This window comes from Mangifera indica, chromosome 3, assembly GCF_011075055.1.
Source record: "Mangifera indica cultivar Alphonso chromosome 3, CATAS_Mindica_2.1, whole genome shotgun sequence".
Lineage (NCBI taxonomy): Eukaryota > Viridiplantae > Streptophyta > Magnoliopsida > Sapindales > Anacardiaceae > Mangifera > Mangifera indica.
Window position 1 is genome coordinate 8,819,787 of NC_058139.1, and position 22,660 is coordinate 8,842,446.

Sequence of the window (22,660 nt, forward strand, 5' to 3'; positions counted from 1 at the left end):
GCATGGGCAATCTTTGAATGAAAACACTGTAAATAGACATATAACAAATTGGTAGATTTTAGTTACTAAATTTACCTATATTTAGAATTCCATATCCACAATATGAAGGCTTGGAGCCCTTATCAGATTACATTTTGCCGATAATTAAGGCTCAACAAACGAGAAGTTATAAATTTGTCTCCGGAGAAAGCGATGACCAAGAATTGTTCAATGCGAATATTATCAAAAAATTTTCGAAGTAGGTAGGTCTAGTGTTTTTGGGGCAATGATCTTGAGAAAGGAAAATTAAATGTAACAAAAAACTTAGCAACGTTTAGTTAATTAGTTTTATGTGCATCATATATATAAATATCTAACCACATATGCACATTGGCACAACATTTGAATTAATATTTAGATACTTGTCCATGGCAAGCCTAAGTTCATTCCTTCCTATCATAATTTTAGGTGCAATAAGTCTAAACTCAAAGGTTTGCAATGGTGAAGTGCACAAGCGTTTGTTTGTGTCTGGAGACTCACTGTTTCATGCAGGAAATAACAAGTATCTTAATGGTAGTATGAGAGTTGTACAGGCATACTATCCATATGGCATAACTTACCATAATCAATCTACTGGAAGGGTATCGGACGGTCTTGTAGTCCCTGATTTTATTGGTAAACATTATGTGTTAGTTTTTTGTCCAGTTTTGTATATATGAAGAAAGGAAGAAGAAATATTGTTGATTAATATTGTGCATGCATGGTTGCAGCCCTCTCTGCGAATTTGAATACAGTTCCACCATACCTATAACGAGGTGCAAAATTAAGTGATGGAGCAAACTTAATTTCTTCTTTTTTAAGAAATTAAGTTTTCCTTGGAAATGAACAATTAAGTGATTGCACAATTTTTGGGCTAAGTTGTTCAACAATTTGCTTTTCAGATAAATCTTCCCCAGCAACTGGCAAATTTCAAGAAGGTGGCAAGTTCACTGGACAAGGACGTGCTGCTGAGATCTGTTTTCTTGATTAGCATTGGCGGGAATGATTACTTTAGCTTCAACACCAAAAACCCAAAAGCTACTCAAGCTGAAAGAAAGCGATACCAAAGGATGGTGATTGGCAATTTAACTAATGCACTCGAGTTATAAGATCAATAGTTATCTCTCAATCAGAATCATGGATTGCAATTGAATATAAAACTTAGGAGAACCATCTTTCAAAAGCTAGTTATTGAGATAAGAGAGCCAAAAGTCACATAAATTAGACACTAATTATTCATACTTTTCAGTGTGAGATTCAAGTCTTATACATTTTATAGGGTGGACTCGAACCGAGCCCGTTCGAGCTCGAACTTGGCTTGAATGAGTCTGAAACGAGACAACCCTATATAAGCTCGGTCGAGCTCAAGCTACTCACCAAAATTTTCATTTAAAAATTTTAATACAAAACAATATCATTTTGACCAATATGTATTAAAACGACATTGTTTTAATAACGAAAAACGAGTCAAGCCGAGTTCAAGCTTAGCTTTCACGAGCTCGAACTCGAGCTTCGCTATATGTAAATCGAGCTGAGCTCGAGCTCGGCTCAGCTCGAATCTAGCCCTAACCTTTTACTTGAGATCCTAATATATACCACCACATTCCGCAATCTTAACACCCATGTGAGCTGATTGTGCGCTAACTCTTTGCTAGCCTCGAACGAACACTACAATGTCGGTGTCACCACCCGTATCGCACAAGTACAATTGGAAGACATAATGATAATTCTGATACCAAATAATATGAATTTTAAGATAATTACATCTCAAAAACTAACTATTAAAATAAGAGAGTCTAAGACAATATAAACCTCATACTAATTACCTATACTTTCTAATATGAAATCTAAGTCTCATAACTGACACTTGAGATCCTAACACAATTTAACGAAAATTATTTTTATTAATCTAGTTTGTGGCATTTCCTTGCAGGAAATATATGAGTTAGGAGGAAGAAAATTTGGCTTCCAGAATGTTGGACCATTGGGTTGTATGCCATTGATCAAGCAACAATCTTTCCCTCAACTAAAAGGAATTTGTAACACCAACTTTAAGTACATGCAACACTACACAATAAAACCCTTCCAAAAGGCCCTTAAGAAGTTGGAGACACGTTTAACTGGTTTCAAATATTCCATATTTGATTACTATCGTGCACTTCTCGATAGAATTAACAATGCTTCAAAATATGGTATGTTATATATAATTAGTCATATTCATTAACTTAATTTGTGTGGTTTTGCATGTACTAACAATTAATTTAGTATGACTGTGCCATTAAGGTTTTAAAGAAGGAATTATAGCATGTTGCGGCACTGGCCAATTCTATGGACAAAATTGTGGAGGAGGTTTCAATGGAACAACTTCTTATAATCTTTGCACAAACCCAAGTCAATATGTATTCTTTGATGGCGGTCACACTACAGAAAAGGTAAATAGCCAATTGGCCAATCTTATTTGGAGTGGAAAACGAAATGTCACACGGCCATACAATGTGAAGCAATTGTTTGAGCTTCCATAATTGATGATCATTTGAAATTTGTAATCCACTTAGACCATTATTCTTGTTATGATCTATTTGGTTGATCCAGCTACTAAATAAATCGTATTATAATATAGTTGACCATACAATATTTAATGTATGAAAAGAAGCTAATTAAATTTATAGAATTCTTTTTCTTTTAGTTATGGTTTAATCTAGATCGATCTATAATCATGATTTAAATAAAATTATTTGTACAAGTAAATCTTATTAACTTAACTATACAAACTATAAAATGGGATTGATAGGTAAAGTCGGGGACTAATGGGAGAGTATGTTTAATTTAAATTGGAGACACTAATTCATTTAAAAAGAAGCGATGAAATAGTGTAAAGGAGAAATAATGAAAGACTGAAGTGTTGCTTAGGCTAGGTATTATCATCTTTTCGTCAAGGAAAAACCCAATACAAGTCTTTTGGCCTTATTTAATTGAAAGTGTGTGGATGAGATAGTTAATTTTAAGAGTAATATTATGTGTATATATTTTTAGTATATAATTTAAATATATAGATAATGTGTTATTATATGATTAGATATTTTTTATTTTTAATTTAAAATTATTCAATTATATAATAATAAATTATATATATTTAAATTATATATTTAAAATATATATATATATTAAAAATATATATATGATTTTATTGTAATTTTGACACATTGGTGTCCACATATAGAAGTAGTTGAGTGGAGTGCATGTATACCTATAACACTTGTTTGATATTCTTATAATTTTTAAAATGATACATGTTAAAAACATTTTTCATAAAAAAAAGAGAACAATGTTTGATAAAATCATACTTTAAGAAATATTGAAAGGTTTTGAAAATAGTGTAGACTCCTTTGATAAAATAGAAATGATGAGAAGGAACAAAAAAAAGATCGATCGATAAGAAGAATAAATTTAAGAAAATCGATTCATAATTATAGAAGAGATAACCTTCGAAAAGAAAAAATAATTTAAAGAAAAAATAATATTTTTTAAATTTTGAATAAAAAATTATTAAAATTTTAAACTTAAAAAAATAATAAAATATAATTTATTAAATAATTTTTATAAAATAATTATTTTATTTTTAATTTTAGATAAAAATTTTATCGGAATGGTGAATGTTTTGGTTTTTAAACATTTTCGAATGATACACTTACTTTTTGATTATTTTATAAATATACAGAAGAGGTGATGTTCCACCAGCTTGGGCAGCCTTTTCAGAGTGATTAACTGATTATCAACATGTGATTAATGGATTTAAAAGGTAGAAGTCAAATCAATTTAACATGCCAAAAGTCAACAGACCAGGTAAGACAAGAACAAACTAAAGTACATTATTTTAAGATAGGATAGATAAATATGATAATCCATTCATTAAACAGTCGAATTAGGAAAGCTCAAATAGCTGCTTCACGTTATAAGGTCCAGTAACATTTGGCACACCACTCCATATTAGCTCTGCAATTTGGCGATTTGCCTTCTGAGACGTATGGCCGCCATCAAAAAACAGATATTCACTTGGATTACTGCATAACTTGTATGAACCTCCTCCACAGTTTAGTCCATTATACAGTCCACTGCCACAACATGCAATTTTCCCTTCCTTGAATCCTTCAAAACATAATTAAGCAGCGAAAATTAGAAGCTACATTAAGTTCAAACTGGGAATAAAAGTATAAAAATTTTGACTGTAAGTTGGTTTACCATATTTTGTAGGGTAGTTAATTCGGTAAAGGAGATTAAAGAAGTAGTCCATGATGGAATATTTGAACCCGGATAATTCTTTGGCCATCTTGCTAAGCTGATTCGATAGAGCTTTGTTGTTCAGATTTGCATGCGTTAAGAAATTTTTAACACAAGAGCCATTTGTATCAGGGTGCACTGCTTTTATAACGGGCAAGCAGCCTAAGGGTCCAACACTCTGGATCGCAAATTTCCTTCCTCCCATATTATAAATTTCCTGCAAGTCAAGCAACATATTTCACTGCAACATTGCTTTCAAATCTTCAGAAAAAAAGAAACATACAGTACAGGAATGATATCGAGATATACCTTGAAACCATTTGTTAAATTGGCTACCACCAACCGCATGTATGCTACCCTTTCAGATTGAGTGGCATTAGGGTAGTTCGAGTCAAATCGGAAGTAATCGTTGCCTCCGAAGCTGAATAAGTACACAGAGCTACTCAAAATCTTTGTGGCTTCTTGCTCACCTACTTTTTTTGATATTAAATTTGCCACGTTCTTGAAATAGGCCAACTGCTGTTTAAGATTCAACTGAAACCAACAGAAAATTTTGATTAAGACATGAAAACAAAACATTTAATTCCATTTCCCAATAGTTTAAATTCGTCACTTTCTAAGTCAAAATGTTTCATTCTAAGATCTTCCATGGTGTAGGTTCAATATTTTATATTGTATTTCTCGCACATTTTACCATAATATAACAAAATGTAAACCTAATATTTGTAAACTCGTAGTATAAATTTATCTTTGTTTAATATTGTATAATATCCCCACAGCCCAAACTACATAGTGACTACATAATATTTACAACCGTATAGCATTATGAGCCTACAGTACGGGAGTTAAATTGACGGTGACATTATTGATGATATGACATCTCTGTAATTTGTTGCCGACACTAATGGACAGAAGTTTAATTGAAAAAAAAAAAAGAAAGAAGAAAATTAATACCACTCCGTTATTTACGTCTAGAACACCACCTCCTGCAGAAGCAAAGTTTGCCCCGTTGGTTAGATCTGCTCCTGGTTGCAGATATGGAGGATCCACTGAAAGGTTTGCAAACTGGGCTGCAAAGGAGGAAAATGCGTATATAACAACGTCTTTAACTTACAAATTTAAATTAACCAGAAAAGAAATTAAATTAACAAAGATCTTACCAATGTAATCAGGAACTATAAGGCCATCTGAAAACCTGCCAGTGGATTTGTTGTTCATATCCATACCATAAGGCCACGATGTTGATGCGACTTTCCCTGAATTATTGAGGTACTGGTTGTTTCCAGGGTCGAAGAGTGAGTCTCCAAACACAAACAGTAGCTTCTTTGACTGAGCTGCATAGCATCCGCTTAAACTGACAGCGATTGCATACAAGATTATGACACAAAGAAGGTTAATGCTTGTCTTCTCCATGGATTTGAATGCAATATTTCACTTCCAATAATTTGGCTTTTGTTTGTTCTCTCCCTGCCTATTTTTAACGGAACAACATACTGTGAGAATTTTAATATCTTGGAGCGGTTTACACATGGGTGAGCGTGTGAGACATATTTTATGATATTTATCTTCTTTTCATGCATTTATATTCATTGCACGTGGTGTTTTTTCTTCTGAACATTGGTCCACACGCACCTGCAAAGATGCTCTTTCAATAATTTTCCTTGGGGCTTCCTTTTTTTGGTGTACTTAACTTGATTTTGATTAAGTTTTATCTTTGTCACTTTCAATAATTTCATGTACTTTGCTTCTAATCTACCAATAAATTCATATTCATAGTCTCTATCGATCCACAGGAAAAGATGAAGCAAACGAAAAGAGAAGATAATTTATTCGCTATCTATCCAGGCGGGTATAAATATAATAAAATAATGAAATCAAGGAAACTCAAATAGTTGCTTCACATTGTAAGCCTAGTTGTTGTGCAGCAGAAATATAAAACATAATTTTTATACTATTAAATACAATAAATAAATAAAGCAAAAAATAAAATATAGAAAAATAAAAAAAATAACATAAAAATTTATGAGATTCGATAAATATACTTACGTCCTCAACACCGTTGACTATTTTTACTATCTTCAAATAATAGTTACAAAGGAAAAATAAACTATTAGAGATCCCTAATAATAGGATTCTCTCAATACAATTATATTTGACTATAATTGCTTTTGAGATGACTTTGAATTAAAACCAAAACCTCTATTTATAGCCTTTGATAAAATACAAAGAAAATAAATTAATAGATGTGGGACCTAAAAAGCCAATTTTCTAACAATCTCCACTTTGGCAATTTAGCACATCCCACCAAATTTCCCTTATATTTTCCTTCTTCAGTGACGACTTCAAATGCGCCTTTCGACATAATTTAAGCTGGCAGGATGTTGATCAAGTTCAAACAATGATTGAACTTGATCGTTGTTACCACCTTGGTCATCATATCTGCAGGGTTCTCAACAGTCCCAATTTTCAAGAGTTGTATATTCTCTTCTTCAATAATATCCCTTACAACATGATGTCTAACGTCAATATACTTAGTCCGTGCATGAAATACTGGATTCTTTGCCAAATGAATCGCACTTTAACTATCAAAATACACATTGACATGCTTCTGAACAATTCCTAATTCTTCTAGCAATCCTTGTAACCAAATAGCTTCCTTTACAACCTCAGTAACCGTCATATACTCTGCCTATGTAGTAGACAAAGTAACTGTAGATTGCAAGGTAGACTTCCAACTGACTGGTGATTTTTCAAGATAATCAAAGTCAACATATCCAGTCACATCTTGACCAAGTACATCAGCCTGCTCAAATATTAAACCAATATCTACAGTCTTTAGTAAGTATCATAGAATCCATTTCACAGCTTGCCAATGTCCTTTACTAAGATCATGCATATACCTGTTCACCATTCCAATTGCATGTGAAATGTCAGGCCTTGTACACACCATTGCATACATCAATCTACCAACCACATTAAAATATGGAACTCGTGACATATATCTTCTCTCTTCATCTATACATGGAGATAAGGATGCATTGATCTTGAAATAAAGAGCAAGTGGAGTATTTACGGGTTTTAACTTCTCAGAAATGCCAAAATGGTGTAGTACCTTCTTCAAATATTCTTTTTGAGTCAAACTAACCTTGCTTCTCCTTTTATCTCTACTAATCTCCATACCTAGAATCTTCTTGGCTTCTCCCAGATCTTTCATTTCAAATTCTTGATTGAGTTGTCTTTTCAATTTCTCAATTTCTTCTTGATTCTTTGAAGTTATCAGTATATCATCAACATACAATAATAGATAAATGAAAAACTTATCTTGTAGCCTACGAAAATATACACAATTATCATACTTGCTTCTTGTGCACTTATGCTCCATCATGAATCGATCAAATCGCTTGTACCACTATCTTGGTGACTGTTTCAGTCCATAAAGCGATTTCTTCAGTTTGCAAACCCAATTCTCTTTATTAGCAACCTTAAATCCTTCAGGTTGAGTTGTGTAGATTTTCTCTTCCAAATTACCATGTAGAAACGCAGTTTTCACATCAAGTTAAAACTAGTTTGAGATTCAATTGTGTTATCAAGGCTAACAAAATTCTAATAGAGGAATGCTTAACAACTGGAGAAAATACCTCATTGAAATCAATCCCTTCTTTTTTAGCATAGCCTTTTGCTACCAACCTTGCCTTGTAGCGAACATCTTCTTTGTTAAGAAATCCATCTTTTATTGCATACACCTACTTACACCCAATTACCTTCTTGTTCTTTGGTAATTGAACTAACCGCCAAGTTTCATTTTTTTAAGGGATTGTAACTCCCCATCTATGGCTTTCTTCCACTTTTTAGCTTCTAGACTTTTGACCGCCTCTTTATAGATGGAAAGAATATCATCATCTATAATTGGAAGTGCATAGGCCACCATATCAACAAATCGAGCAGGTTTACGTATTTCTCGTTTTGACCTATGTGATGCAATTGATTCTTATTACTGCTGAGGTTCTTGGGTTGAAACCTTTCAATCTTCACTTTCCTCCTTTACCACTGAAGTATCACTATCATTTTCAATAACTCTGGTTGGGTTTATTGTTGTGATTGTCTCAAACTCCACTTTTTGCGAAGTACACTCCACCTACTATTGAGTATCATCGGTCTTCTTTGTTACCTTCTTTAACATGACAGATTCATCAAAAGTAACATCCCTACTGTGAATAATTTTCTTCAACTTTAGACATCAAAGACGATATCCTTTCACTCCAAAACTAATCCCCATGAAAATTGCTTTCTTAGCTCTTGGATCTAATTTAGACTCTTTTGTATGATAATAGGCAGTCGAACCAAATACATGTAAGAAATCATAATCATTAGCAAGTTTTCCAAACCATACCTCAAAGGGTATTTTCCCTTTAATTGCAGTGGATGGTAAACGATTAATGAGGTAACATGCATATGTAACAGTTTCAGTCCAAAATGTTTTGCCCAACCCAACATTGGACAACATACATCTAACCTTCTCCAGTAAGGTTCGATTCATGCGTTCAGCCACTCTATTCTGTTGTGGTGTTCCTTTGACTAAGAAATGATGTACGATACCTTCAGCTTAACAAACTTCAAAAAACGGATCACTAGTATACTCACCACTATTATCAGTCCTTAGTCATTTGATCTTTCTATCAGTCTGAGTTTCAACTATTTTTTTTCATTTTAAGAAAACACCTAATACGTCATTCTTCTTCTTTAAAATGTACACCCATGTCCTTCTTGAAAAGTCATCAACAAAAGTAATAAAGTAGTGTCTACCTCCCAAGGAAGTTGTCTTAGTAGGTCTCCACACATCAGAGTGAACATAATCTAAAATATTTTCAGTATTATGAATTGCAGTACTAAATCTTATTTTTGTTTGTTTTCCCAAGACACAATGCTCACAAAAATCCAACTTGCAAGTCTTTGCTCCTTTCAAAAAGCCTTGTTTCATCAAACTAAATAAGGTTTTTTCCCCTGCATATCTCAAATGCATATATCAAAGTCTGGTTGTTTCATCATCTACAACTTTTTCAGATACTGCAACTGTTGATTTAAAAATTGTATCACTATTATAATAATATAAGTTATTTCTTATTGTACCTTTCATCACTACAAGAGCACTAAAGATAACTTTCAAAACTTCATCTTGCATTAACACCTTAAAGCCTTTGGATTCCAAAACTCCTAAAGAGATGAGATTTTTCTTCAACTGTGGTATATGTCGAACGTTTGTCAGAACTCTAGTTGATCCATCATTATTCTTTAAACGGATTGAACATATCCCCTCAGTTTTGCAAGGACTATCATTACCCATGAAAACAACTCCACCATTTAGTTTTTCATAATTGAAGAACCATTCCTTGTGTGGACATATATGATAAGTGTAACCTGAATCTAGAAGTCATTCATCATACTGAGATGTCGATGGTAGACTTATTAGAATAAAGTCTGAGTCATCTTCTTCAATTTTAGCTACACATGCAGCTAAAGCAACTTTGGTCTTACTTTTACCTTTCCTTTGTAACTTCATACAATCTTTCTTCCAATGTCCTTTCTCTCGATAGAAAACACATTCATCTTTACTAGGTCTTTTCTTTGATTGAGATCTACCCCTTCTTTTTTGCTTGCGACTTTGACTTCGTCCTCTTGCAATAAGAGCTTCAATAGTTGTCTCTTTATTCTCTTGTTGATCTTTCTTTCGAATTTCATTATTATTCAAAGCAGCACATACCTCTTCGTAAGTCACTTTCTCCTTTCCATGAAGTAATGTAATGCTTAAATGATTTAATTCTTCAGGAAGAGATTCTAGTAAAAACATTGTCTTATCTTCATCTTTGAAGGTTTCATCCAGGTTCAGTAAATCAACTATCAACTAGTTAAAGTATCAATATGATCACTTATACTTGTATCAGGTTTCAATTGAAGATGGAACAGTCTCTTCTTCAAATAAAGTTTATTTTCATTGCTTTTTTTCATATACTTGTTTTCTAATGTCTTTCACATCTTACTTACAGATGTCTTTTTCATGAATGGATATTTTTGCTCTTTACAAAGACACATACGGATTATACCACAAGCTTGACAGCTGATCCTCACCCATTTTTTGTCATCCATCTTCTCTGGTTTTTCCTCCTCCAAAGCTATTTCAAGATTTTTTTGACACAGAGCATCCATCACTTCACATTGCCACAAGCCAAAATTGTTTCGGCCATCAAATTTTTCCACATCAATTTTTGCCATTATCACAATTGTCTTTGTTGATGTCGATGTCATTTACTGCTAACTATGATTTACATGGTATGCACCAGGAAAATACCCAGGAAAGATTGGTCGGGACAAAGCCTATTTAAAAACCAATCTCTTTAGACAACATTTTCCTAGACATGCACATAACCATATAAATAGCTACTCACTGTCCTAAACCTAGACTCTGATACCACTTGTTGTGCAGCGGAAATATAAAACACAATTTTTATGCTATTGAATATAATAAATAATTAAGACAGAAAAAAAAGAAAGAGAACACAAGAATTTATGAGGTTCGGTAAATGTACCTACGTTCTCGATGCCGTTGATTACTTTCATTATCTTTAAAAAATAGTTACAAAGGAAAAATAAACTATTAAAGATCCTTAATAATAAGATTCTCTTAATACAATTGTATTTGACTACAATTGCTTTTGGGATGATTTTGAATAAAAACTAAGGCTTCTATTTATAGCCTTTGGTAAAATATAAAGAAAATAAATTAATAAATGTGGGACCTAAAGAGCCAATTTTCCAATACTAGTAACACTAGGCTCTCCACTCCACAGTAGCACTGCAAGCTGCCGATTCGTGTAAGGGCTGGATTCGAGTCGAGCCAGCTCGAGCTCGGGCTCGGCTCGGCTCGGTTCGAGCCTGAAACGAGCCGGGCTCTGCTCGGCTCGATCAAGCTCGAGCTGGCTCGGCTTGGCAGGGCAGATTTTTTTAAAAATTTTTATACAAAACGACGTCGTTTTGATCCATATATATACACAAAATGATATCGTTTTGATATGAAAAACGAGCCGAGCCGAGCCAAAAACGGGCCGAACTCGAGCCGAGCCAAGTTCAGCTCGAGTCGAGCTCGAGCCGAACTCGAGCCGCCCCTAAATAAATCGAGCCAAGCCCGAGCTGGCTGCGAGCCGAGCTCGGCTCGGCTCGAATCCAGCCCTAGATTCGTGTTTTGAGTCGTATGTCCGCTATCAAAGAACACATATTCACTTGGATTCTTGCATAAATTGTATGAGCCTTTTCCACAATCACGTCCATCATATAGCCCACTGCAGCAACATGCAACTTTCCCTCCCTTGAAACCTTCAAGACAAAGCACACACAATTAGATTTATATTCAATCCATCGCATATATTATTATTCGGTTAAGCACACTTAAGTTCAACTATAATTTACCATATTTTGCAGCGTTGTTTATTCTGTCACCCGAGTATTTGAATCCTGGTAATTCCTTGGCCATCTTGTTAAGCTTGTTAGATAGAGCTTTGTTATGTAGTTTTGGGTGTGTTTAGAAATTCTTAACACAAGTACCGTTCGGTTCAGGGTAGTTTGCTTTTGTGGATGGCAAGCAGCCTAACGGTCCAACATTCTGGATCGCAAATTTCCTTCCTCCCATTGCATATATTTCCCACAAATACAACATCAGTTTTAAATAATCTTTTGAAAAAATGAAAATTCAATATAATTTCTGAAGAGAAATTATTATTTCATTAGTTCTAACTAATTACCTGGAACCCATTTGTTAAGTTGCCTACCACCGTCCTCATACATGCTACTCTTTCAGATGTAAGGGAATTCGAGTATTGCATGTTATACCTAAAGTAATCGTTGCCTCCCATGCTGAATAAATACACAGAGCTCCTTAAAATCTTCTTGGCTTCTGCTTCACGTTTTTTTCATACTAATAAAGTAACCACCTTCTTGAAATTAGCCAACTGTGTGTTAAAATTCATCTGAAAAGCAGAGATTACATTTTAGATTTATAATCGAAACATAATTAAATTTAGTTCATATATATATATATATAATTCTTCGAATTGTCCTACTTCAGGTTAAGAAGAAACAAATAAGAGGAGGAAGAAGCATACCACTCCTCCATTATTCTCTCCTAGAACACCAGCTCCAGCAGAAGCAAAGTTAACGCCATTGGTTAAATCAGCTCCTAGTTGCATGTATGGTGGATCCACTGAAAGGTTTGCAAATATGGCTGCAAATAAAGCAGATAGAAATACGTTCACTGACATCTCAACTTACAAATTAAATTAATCAATAGAAATATAACAATGTAGGAGTTCCTTAATCCTATTACCAATAAAATCAGGAACCAGAAGGCCATCGGATATTCTGCCAGTGGATTTGTTTTTCATACTCATACCATAAGGCCAATATGTTCCTGGGCTTTGCACTGAATTATTGAGGTACTGATTGTTGCCAGGATCGAAGAGTGAGTCTCCGAACACAAACAATAGTTTCTTCGATGACTGCTCCACTGCATAGCATCCAGCTAGATTGAGAGCAGTTGCATACAGGATTATCAAACAAAGAAGGTTGCTTAACCTCTCCATGGAATACTAAAATAATATCTCTAGATAACACAAGCTTGCTTCACACCTTGTGAGATTTTGCTTTGGTCCACACGCATTTTTTCAGGTGTCTCGTCTTTAATTCCACATGGGGTTTCCTCCAAATTTTGAATAAAATTTCCGAAATAACTGGAACAGGGCTTTTGTTTTCTTTTTGTTGAAGAAGGTTTTTCTATTAAACTATGAAAAAATTTATGTAAGAGTGCCCCACAAGAACCTTTATGACCTCTCCCTATCCTTACAAACAATTGTGTGAATACTGAATACGACTCATCCCATTCCCATCAATGAATAGAAGTAATGGGAGGAATCGTGTTGTGTGAGAAGACGCGACCAGAGATGAAAGCGATACATATTTGAAACACGAGTGGCTAAAGACAGGATGCAATGGATCGACATTGTTAATTCTGATAGGAGAGAAACAAGAGTTGACGCCGATTGCTGCGGAGAACAATGGAAATTTCTTGGGAGGCAAAATGTCAAGAAATATTCTATTATTCACGGTTGAGTCCCATCAAGGGTCCACTCCCTTCATCATGCATGACGTGCAGCAGCAACAACTAAGTGGGAACCTTAGCGTTTACATACGACAAGAAACATTTCTTTGATGTGGATATGAATTGTGGCCGTGGGTCAATCGTACTGCACAACATTCACCGAGTTTTTCTTTCTCTTTTTTGTTTTTTTAATTTATATATATAGGCCAAAAGACTTTAATATGTTAAAATAACAATGGATGGATTAAGTTATAAAGTGTAATTGTAATATAGAGGCTGATGACAATAATTAAATAATCCTTAAAGAAAGAATAAAAACCTCAATCAAGAAAACCAGCAACTGCAATTCAGTCTTGATGCTTTAAAGTTTTAAGTTTCAATTTTGTTAAACAGAAGATGCACAAGTCGAGGAATTATTTTAGTTAGGCATCCATCTTTGGAGTCGGTGCCCACTGCATATGTTTTCCCAAATCCTGTCTGCAACAGGAAGAAAACTACTTACCAAGCATACATTTGAATCGTTACATAAACAAAGATCGAGACTAAAGGATTATGTACCTTCCCACCATCTTCTTCTTTGATGGTTTTTTGATATGAAAACTATCTAAAATCCGATTGAAATAATCGAATAGCATCATATAAATTTGTGCAACATCGTATGGATCTATCCCATCCAACCATCTGTGCATCGGTCAAATAATGTACAAACACGTGCATCATGTCTTCAAAAGATAGTATTATCACAAGTTTTTTATATTGCTTAGACTACTGTTTTTTTATCATTAATTAATAAAACATAACTAACTGTTATATTTAATAACTTTCTTAATTAAATATCAATTACAAAGAATTAAGGTTAAAATATAATGATCAAGGCAATTTTAAGTCCTTAAAAATGCAATTACAAAAATTAATATAAACCATACTACTTAATAATTAGATCATCCTTAAGTTTTAAATGGGAGCTACAAAGAAAATATGATAATCAATCATTAACTTTCGAAATAGAGTTACAAAAAGACATTGATGTACTAACAGTTGGCACTTTTTCGTCTGCACTTCAATGGTAGTTTAATCAGCAGACAGAGCTTGGCTTCAGCTTCTTCGTTGGATAAGGAACTTCTTTAACAAACTGAGATTCATCAACTTTGGCTGTAGCTGCCAAAACAGATGAGATTTAAGGAGTTTTTGCTCCCAAAGTCGGAAAAATCGAAGGATTTACTTCCTTGGTCAGAAGAACTGTAGTAAACATCGGTATTATCACTTGCTGGAGCAAAGGACTTGAAACCAAGGTTTCCATTAGCAGGGAAAGAATTCATAAAACCATTGTGATTGGGCACAAGACCTTGTAGCAGTCCTGATCTGCGTTGTTCAAGTACTTGAAATTCTGATTCAAAATTGACTGAACGCTTTGGACAACAGACCACAGCGTATGACGAAACAAGATCACCAACGGCCGAGTTGTGATGACTGCTTTGAGTTGTCAACATGAAATTAGAATGATTGACTGGTGGTTTCTTTTCCTGACCCTATGGTTTGAATTTTTTTTTTATATTCCCTGAGTATTCCGGTGTTTACTTCCCAAGGATAACTCTACTTCTCCAAATCCTTCATTTGAGAATAAATATCAGAAATTGTATTTCTCAGATGAAGAATTTGGAGTAGCATCTCGGAGCATTTCGGAAATATAAAAAAATTCAAAAGGCATTCCAGTAGAAGAAACCACTAGTTGATCACTATGATTTCATGTTGACAATTCAGGGCAATAATCACTCACCATCCTGAACGATTGAAAATCATCTCACTGACTAGTCAATTTTATTTGGTTACTTGTTGCTCTTGCTCGATTGAAGCATGTGCAATATGTGTATTGGACTTCTGTCTTCCAGCTAGAGCAATTTTATGACAGTCCCTACAGTTTTTCGGAACAAACTTTGTATTGGGCTATTGGTTTTTGTGTATTGTTTCTTCTTCTGCATCGATACTAATCACCGGAATATGTAGACAGTGTTTCCTATTTTCAGTTGTTTTTGCTGTTTCAGGTGAATTGAAAGTTCTAGCTAGTAGGCCGCCACCACTGCGTAGGAATGCTTCTGCCTCAGCCCACCCCTGCACATCCAGGTTTCTTTTCCCTTGAGACTCATTTTCAATTTAAGAAAAATTTTAGCAATCACTGCACATTTGTTTGGGAGAAGGTGCTCCCTATTTGTTTGATGCTAAAAATTTGTATTTTTTAAGGACATACACATAGTTGTAATTATTTTTATAAAAAAATTCTTATATTTTTCATGTAAAATCGATTTGCATATTTTTTTTAGAATGTACATTTCAGGGCATCCATTTCCGTGTGATCATTTCAATGAAGCAACAGAGACATCAAATAGTCAGACATTCATGGTCATGGTCATGGTCATGCCTTGGGATTGTAATTCAAAGGCATGCAATTTCAATGTGGGCATTTTCATTTTACTGACATGAAAATGATAAATTAATTACAAAATCTACCGTATGATCTGGGCCTAAACCTTTGGAAAATCAGTGGGCTTGTTTTGTGAATACTATTGAACAAGTTCATTCATAAAAGTTAAGGTGAAATTGGGTTGAGATGGATACAGTGAGTTATTGAAATGTTTGTTTTGAAGAAACATAAATTAAAAAAGAAAAATAATTTTTTAAAGTTTGAAAATGTCTGTGACTCTGGCTCGAAAATATCTCATATTCATGGTTTGAGCTATGGTTGTTCAATTCGAGTTCAATCGAGGCAAGCTGAGCTGACAATAAAAAAATATAAAGTAGCCAATTCCAGTTCAAGTTTTAATGATCTGGGATCCTTGTTTCATGCACACAGAGATTTGAACACAAGTAGATATCATAATTTATGAACCAAAATGATAAAAAGAGACAAAGTGTAAAATAAGTGACATCAAACAGATAAATTATCTTCATCGACAATTAACATTGATTATGTTCCATTTCTAGGCACAAAATCAAGAGAATTCTTGACAACACAATATTAGTAATGCTCTGGAACCACTTGTCCAAATCCTCTGTTGCAAAGCCATGTGCATCCTTATTTTATATATAAATATAGGACTCTCAATAGACAAGTTTCCCCACATGTTTCTTGTCTTGGTAAACGTCTTGGTCTGTAAGCACATACTTTTGACAAGAATATCAACCTTCCCCACATGCATCCACTAAACAAATTGTATAATTAATTTGGTTGATGAAATATTCAACAACACAACAGTTTCACTTGAAGAAAACACCAAGCAATATTCTTATATTGAAAAAGACACACCTCTTTCATCATACTTGCCCACTTCACTTCACACACAAGCATTTTTACACCACATTGTTGATTCTTCCTGTTTACATCAAAGATACAACATCTTTCCCCTACTTTTTAGTCCATCTGCTTTCTGATATAGAAAACATCACAACACATTCATTCTCATTGTACATTTCTTAAAGAGATAGATAATTTATAAACCTATAAAAGAGAAGGCAAAATTCCTAAAATCCATACACCCTACCACACAAAACTAGAGAGGTTGCTGCATTGTCACAACCAAGGGACTGGTGACATTGTGCTTCCCATCATTCCATCTTATGTAACCACTCTTCACACTAGAGCTCCCTGGAGAGAGCTTCACTGCCATGGCTTCAACTCTAACAAGAAAATTCAGTTTCTGTCCCACCCTCCTAAACACAAGTTTCTCTGGCTGCACTGTCACCAGTGTGCCCCTTGGTGGTCTGATTACGATTTTGTAAACTGAATTTGGGTCCCCAACATTAGTCACAGTCCTAATAAAATGTGTAGACATCTTATGCTCACCATATTGTTGGAACACTGCAGACAGAGAAGGGTAATTCAAATTCCCAACATGACCGGCCCTTCTAGCCCCTTTGCAGTCTGCACTTCTCCTTGTGATCACTTGGATATTAGTAACTGTGTAATTCAAATTGCATAAGAAATTCACATAATCATAGGAAGTTATGTCATAAATCAAACCAGGATTCATAGCCTTCTGGGGGTGAACATGACCAGCCCCAAAATCTAACACGGTAGAAGTATTGCCAGTGGACTCATCAAGCATTGTCTCACCACGATTATCAACTGTATAAGCAGTTGTCATCAGTGCTGACCTTATTGCAGCAGGGCTCCATTCAGGGTGTGCCGCCTTTAACAGAGCAGCAAGGCCAGAAACATGTGGACAAGCCATTGAAGTTCCAGAAAGTATATTGAACTCAGTTCTACGCTTATCAGAAGGAACCCCAGATGGTCCAACTTTATCTGGCCAAGCTGCAAGTATATTCAATCCAGGAGCAATCACATCAGGTTTCAAAATTTCAGGGGACTCTGGATTAGGCCCTCTAGCTGAGAAAGCGGCCACTACCGGAGCCGGCCTCACATTAACTCGTGTCCCCTTAAATATAATCGTTGCTGTTGCTGGTGATTTAGCTTTCTCAGCATCTGAAATACACTTCCTAATCTCATCACCACCTGATGCACCAACTGCAGTAGCCGGTAACAAGTGACAATCAGCCACTAATCCTTCCCCATCAAACACCCCATTAGCTAAAATCATCCCAATCCCACCAGCTTTCTTCACAACCTCACCTTTAGCAGCCCTAGAATTTATCCCTCTATCACACAAAACAATTTTCCCCTCAACATATTTAGGATCCAGAGACCCTTCTAAACACAAAGAAGCTGAATAGCTATCACCCGCTTCACTCCCGGCATAAACTAAAGAATACTTCTTCTCAGGGCCACCCAAACCCGGACCACTGTAAACACTAACTCCAGGTATAATTTTCCCATTTCCCAAATGAACATCAGCTGGGAAATTTCTATCAATTGCACCAGCACCAACAGAAGCAACCCAAGGGGCAACATTGGTAACGGTTAACGCACCAGGGCCACCATTACCAGCAGAAGCAGAAACAAAAATACCATGATCAGAAGCACCAAAAGCCCCTATAGCTATAGCATCTAAATAATAAGGAACAACAACACCACCCACACTTAACGAAACAACATCAACACCATCCGAAACAGCACTATCAAAAGCAGCTAAAATATCGGAATCATAACAACCAGAATTCCAACACACTTTATAAATAGAAAGTCTAGCCTTTGGCGCCATACCTGCAGCAACCCCACGTGCATAACCCAAAGTAGAAGCTGGAAACACGTACCTTCCAGCAACTATAGACGCTGTATGAGTTCCATGACCATCCGAATCTCGGGGAGAGCGAAACTCGGAGGTTTCGTTCATTTTCCCATTAGTGGATTCGTAACCTTGGCAGAAATACCTGGCACCGATTATTTTTCTATTACAACTTGAACTTGGGAAGTCTTTCGCAGTGATACATTGACCTTTCCATTTGGCGGGGACAGGACCGAGATCTCGGTCGTTAAAGCTTTGTCTTTCGGGCCAAATACCGGTGTCAATGACAGCGATAACGAGATCAGAACCAAAATCGGATTCTTTCAACAGGCCAGCACTGTCAGAGGTCTTTAAGCCGAGGAACTGAGGAGAACGAGTAGTGTGAAGGTGGCGAACTTGTTCAGGAATGAGAGCAATGACATGGGGAAGAGTTTTGAGGTTTCGAGCTTCAGAGGAAGTCAGTCTAGCGGAGAAGCCATGAAAAACGGTGTCGTAAGTATGGATGAGAGAGGTGGAGGAGGAGAGGGAGGACTCGTACCAGTGTTTGTGAGTGGGGAAAATGGAAGGTTTAGCATCATAGTGGACTTTGACGATGTAAGTTGTGAGGGTATGATCATTATCAACATTAGCTGAAGATGAAAAAGAAGACAAAAGTGAAATGAAAAACAGAACAAGAAGAAAGTTTGAAGAAGAGGAAGAAGAAGACATAGTTGAGTTGAGAGAGAAGAGAAGCGAGTGAAAGCATTAAAAGGAGAGAAGAGAGCATGTGGATACAGTGAATTGGTAACCGTGTATGTGGGTGCCCAACTTGGTGGCTACCTTATTAGACACTCCCTCACTCCTTCATTTATTTAATTTTATTTTTAAAACTTCATTTTTATGCAATTCAACCCATTTCCATTCGCTTCAAAAAGGTTCGGATTCCAAATTCGATCCGATCACATCAATCTTAATTTATTGAGTACAATTGATTGTGAAGGCGATGGTAAGCAATCATGAGTAGGGTTTTTTATCATTAAAAAAATTTATATTTATTTAATATAATAATTATAAAATTAATAATAAATATCTTCAAATAAGATTTTTCATCATAAAAGAAAAACGACTAGAATATATACAATATAGTGAAATAGAATTTGATGAAGAGGCAATGAAAGAAAGTTGAAGCTCTCTCTATGCACTTTAAATCAAATATGTCATAATAGAATCTAAACTAACCCATATGAAATCTTTGTTTTTCCTATTATTATTTGTATGAAAGAAACAAAGCAGGACTCTACTCTGGTCCGTGACAAGGACCGGTAGGAAATAGGGACATTAATATTAAATGTTTGTATAACATTAAAAAAAAAAAGGGGGATGCTTTGGTTTATGTGTCGGCCAGGGTTGTTTATCTACTGTTTGCTTGGCGTAGATTGATTCATTCATACACGTAGGGATCCGCGAGAATCTTAAAGCAAACTATCATGATGAGCTCACTCAGACAGAAGAAATCTGTTACATGAACACATTCTAATTCACCTCCTAAATTTGAGTTAAAATCAGAAGTGCTTCTGCTTTCTGTCGTTTTATTTTTAACCATATCCAAATTGCTTTTCGAATGCTCTCTCTGCAGTCCACCGCACCAGTACGCTGCCTTCTTTCAACCCAAAGTTCATATCAAAACATGCTTGACTAACCATATAAAAAAACACTTCTTTACAAATGAATTGTACCTCCCAACTTTTTTTTTTGGACGGAAACTCCACATGACTACACTATTTTTTTAAGGATCAAACTAATCATATCGAACAGATAAACTTTAAATCTAGTAATTAGTCTTATAATTATTGTATCGACTAAATAAAAAGCATGATCTTGGTGTGAATCCAACCAATTTTAAACTCAAACCTTTACTCTTGAAAATTTAGCATATTTTGTTGTCCATTCTATCCCAAATTTGTTTCTGTTCAACATATAAAGAGTGGTATAAAGTTTTCAACTGGCTAGCTAGCTACCCAGTCTACTCCTATAGTTGAGTGGAAAGTGGAGTGTACTGCTTAGAATGTGAACCCCTCAGTTAGGCCCTTGTTTGTCTCCACACATCTACAATAAAATCTACCCTCTATATATGCAATCTTCTCCCATTCGGCCGCACTTATGGGGGGAACTTAATTTTTTCTACTCTGTTAATTAATATCGGGTTCTCTTATATAACAGTGCATATAAGCGAATTATGTTGAATTCATAAAGAATATTAATGGTAGCTGGTTGTCCTTGCTACATCTGTGTGTGATCTCCGGCCTCTAAGCTATGCTAATTTCTTCCATTCTGCAACACCAATGTTATTATGATTTGTGGAAACTGGAGGGAATATTGAAAGCAAAAGTGTGGCAATTACAGTTTTGCTTTCTGTAAATTATCCTTCACCCCCACCCCATTAATGCTGCAAAGAAAGCAATTAATTGAAGGCTTTAAAATGTTTAGGTGTGCCTGTAATTCGGCTTCAATGCCAACTATTCATGTAGTCTCTTTATTTCTGCAGTATTCTAACAACTGTAAAAATTTTGGCTTTTATCGATAAAAGAAGAGATACATGAAAAGAAGAAACTTTCGGGGGAGAGTTTTAAAAGATGGACCCAATTCTGCAAGTATAAAAGTGTAAAGGAAAGCCAGTGAATATTGTACCGCGCATGGCGATGGGTTTGAATCATCATAATTGCCCATTTAGGACGAGGGAAAGGCTGGTTTTGGTGAGTAGGTCCATTGCTTACACAAGCTTACAATATAAAGCAATCATTAGTGTCTTTGAATACCACCCGCTTCCTTCTTTTCAGTTTTATATAATGCAAAATCTTTCTCACCAACAATACAAACAGCTAGCAGGTGGGGACTCTGCTGTTTCCATAATGGACAAACTTCCTTCTCTCCTTTTTCTAACTTTGAATTTCAAATTTTGATTTTATCAGAATATTAGCTACCTGGCAGCATCTAGGTCCTCCCTCTCTCTCTCTCTCTCTCTCTCTCTCTCTTGTTTTTCTTGACAGTGAACAAATCCCCTCAATTTATCCAACTCTGACTTTTGTATAACCTAACTAACCCATGAAGGCAGAAGTTAAGATATTAATCTTTGAAATGCCGACAAAAGGGATTTAAAGGTTTGTTCCCGATACAGAAATTTACACTTTTACCGTTTCAATGACTCACTGGCTTGTAGGTTTTTTTGGGCCAAAGAACTATGTCCCACCCAAGGTTTAGTAAAAAACAAATTTTCATCCATTAATTTTTTAAAATTTAAATATTCATTTATATGTTAATATTTATCATTAAAGTTAAGAATAAAATTATCATTTAAGTAAAAATATTTTAAAAATTAAAAAATAATCATATTTTTTCATAAATTTAAAAATTTTAAAAATTCTCACTTACGGTTTGAAAATTCGTTATTCTCCTTTGGGGTTTATAATTTTTTTCTAGATTTTTCAGTGAGTTTCTCCGTTGATCTCTTCCTCTTAGCACTCTCTCGCTCATTGGAGTTCCCTCTCTCTCCAAATATCGTTGATTTTCACCATCGACAACGAATAACTTTAAAACCTACGAGTGAGTTTCAACTCTAATGATAATCAATGACGGATGATATTGGGAAGACCAAAAGTGTGATAAAAGAGATGTTGGGTAAACTAATCATGCGACGAAAAAGATGTTAAGGAGACTAATTGCAAGATGACGACATTGAGGAGATGCTTCCACTCATGGTTGAGATCCATTGGCCTTCTTCTTTGGTTAATGATGGAAGAAGAATGCGGAAGGCCGGCTTTGGTCACCTGAAAAAAATAGAAAAAAAATTCAAATCTTAAAGGGGAATAGTAAATTTTCAAACTTCAAATGTAAAAAAATTATTAAAATTTTAAATCTAAAAGGTCAAATATAATAATTTTTTGATTTTTTAATATTTTTAATTAAATAATAATTTTATTTTTAACTTTAATAATAAATTTTAATAAATAAATAAGTATTTAAACTTTTAAATGGTAATGAATGGAAATCTATCTTTTCCCCAAACCTC

The 22,660-nt window shown here is 35.0% G+C and overlaps 4 protein-coding genes across 4 annotated transcripts; 1 reads left to right on the forward strand and 3 right to left on the reverse strand.

Annotated features, from left to right (window-relative positions):
* Positions 1 to 407: 407 nt before the first annotated feature.
* Positions 408 to 2,540, forward strand: LOC123211050 (GDSL esterase/lipase 3-like). The gene is made up of 4 exons (XM_044629565.1): positions 408 to 635; positions 921 to 1,091; positions 1,952 to 2,210; positions 2,302 to 2,540. The coding sequence occupies exons 1-4, from the start codon at positions 408 to 410 to the stop codon at positions 2,538 to 2,540; spliced, it is 897 nt and encodes a 298-aa protein (XP_044485500.1).
* Positions 2,541 to 3,862: 1,322 nt separating this feature from the next.
* On the reverse strand, positions 3,863 to 5,812 carry LOC123210446 (GDSL esterase/lipase 1-like). The gene is made up of 5 exons (XM_044628802.1): positions 5,457 to 5,812; positions 5,251 to 5,366; positions 4,606 to 4,830; positions 4,258 to 4,513; positions 3,863 to 4,164 (listed from the first exon to the last, which is right to left on the reverse strand). Exons 1-5 carry the CDS (start codon positions 5,707 to 5,709, stop codon positions 3,941 to 3,943), a joined length of 1,074 nt encoding a protein of 357 aa, XP_044484737.1. The 5' UTR covers positions 5,710 to 5,812; the 3' UTR covers positions 3,863 to 3,940.
* Positions 5,813 to 11,996: 6,184 nt separating this feature from the next.
* On the reverse strand, positions 11,997 to 12,929 carry LOC123210447 (GDSL lipase). The gene is made up of 3 exons (XM_044628804.1): positions 12,668 to 12,929; positions 12,447 to 12,565; positions 11,997 to 12,311 (listed from the first exon to the last, which is right to left on the reverse strand). The coding sequence occupies exons 1-3, from the start codon at positions 12,921 to 12,923 to the stop codon at positions 12,255 to 12,257; spliced, it is 432 nt and encodes a 143-aa protein (XP_044484739.1). The 5' UTR covers positions 12,924 to 12,929; the 3' UTR covers positions 11,997 to 12,254.
* A 3,418-nt stretch (positions 12,930 to 16,347) lies between these two features.
* On the reverse strand, positions 16,348 to 19,396 carry LOC123212340 (subtilisin-like protease SBT1.5). The gene is made up of 2 exons (XM_044631443.1): positions 16,740 to 19,396; positions 16,348 to 16,635 (listed from the first exon to the last, which is right to left on the reverse strand). Exon 1 carries the CDS (start codon positions 19,321 to 19,323, stop codon positions 16,984 to 16,986), a length of 2,340 nt encoding a protein of 779 aa, XP_044487378.1. The 5' UTR covers positions 19,324 to 19,396; the 3' UTR covers positions 16,348 to 16,635; positions 16,740 to 16,983.
* Positions 19,397 to 22,660: the final 3,264 nt, after the last annotated feature.

What these genes read in the sequence shown, in the direction of transcription:
- LOC123211050 (XM_044629565.1), top strand. Translation starts at nt 408, where the DNA reads ATGGCAAGCCTAAGTTCATTCCTTCCTATCATAATTTTAGGTGCAATA. An exon ending in GAAGGGTATCGGACGGTCTT is followed by an intron (nt 636 to 920) that starts GTAGTCCCTGAT and finishes TTTGCTTTTCAG; the next exon opens with ATAAATCTTCCCCAGCAACT. An exon ending in GAAAGCGATACCAAAGGATG is followed by an intron (nt 1,092 to 1,951) that starts GTGATTGGCAAT and finishes ATTTCCTTGCAG; the next exon opens with GAAATATATGAGTTAGGAGG.
- LOC123210446 (XM_044628802.1), bottom strand. Translation starts at nt 5,709, where the DNA reads ATGGAGAAGACAAGCATTAACCTTCTTTGTGTCATAATCTTGTATGCA. An exon ending in TATAGTTCCTGATTACATTG is followed by an intron (nt 5,367 to 5,456) that starts GTAAGATCTTTG and finishes CCTCCTTTGCAG; the next exon opens with CCCAGTTTGCAAACCTTTCA. An exon ending in TAGACGTAAATAACGGAGTG is followed by an intron (nt 4,831 to 5,250) that starts GTATTAATTTTC and finishes TGTTGGTTTCAG; the next exon opens with TTGAATCTTAAACAGCAGTT.
- LOC123210447 (XM_044628804.1), bottom strand. Translation starts at nt 12,923, where the DNA reads ATGGAGAGGTTAAGCAACCTTCTTTGTTTGATAATCCTGTATGCAACT. An exon ending in TCTGGTTCCTGATTTTATTG is followed by an intron (nt 12,566 to 12,667) that starts GTAATAGGATTA and finishes CTTTATTTGCAG; the next exon opens with CCATATTTGCAAACCTTTCA. An exon ending in GAGAGAATAATGGAGGAGTG is followed by an intron (nt 12,312 to 12,446) that starts GTATGCTTCTTC and finishes TCTGCTTTTCAG; the next exon opens with ATGAATTTTAACACACAGTT.
- LOC123212340 (XM_044631443.1), bottom strand. Translation starts at nt 19,323, where the DNA reads ATGTCTTCTTCTTCCTCTTCTTCAAACTTTCTTCTTGTTCTGTTTTTC.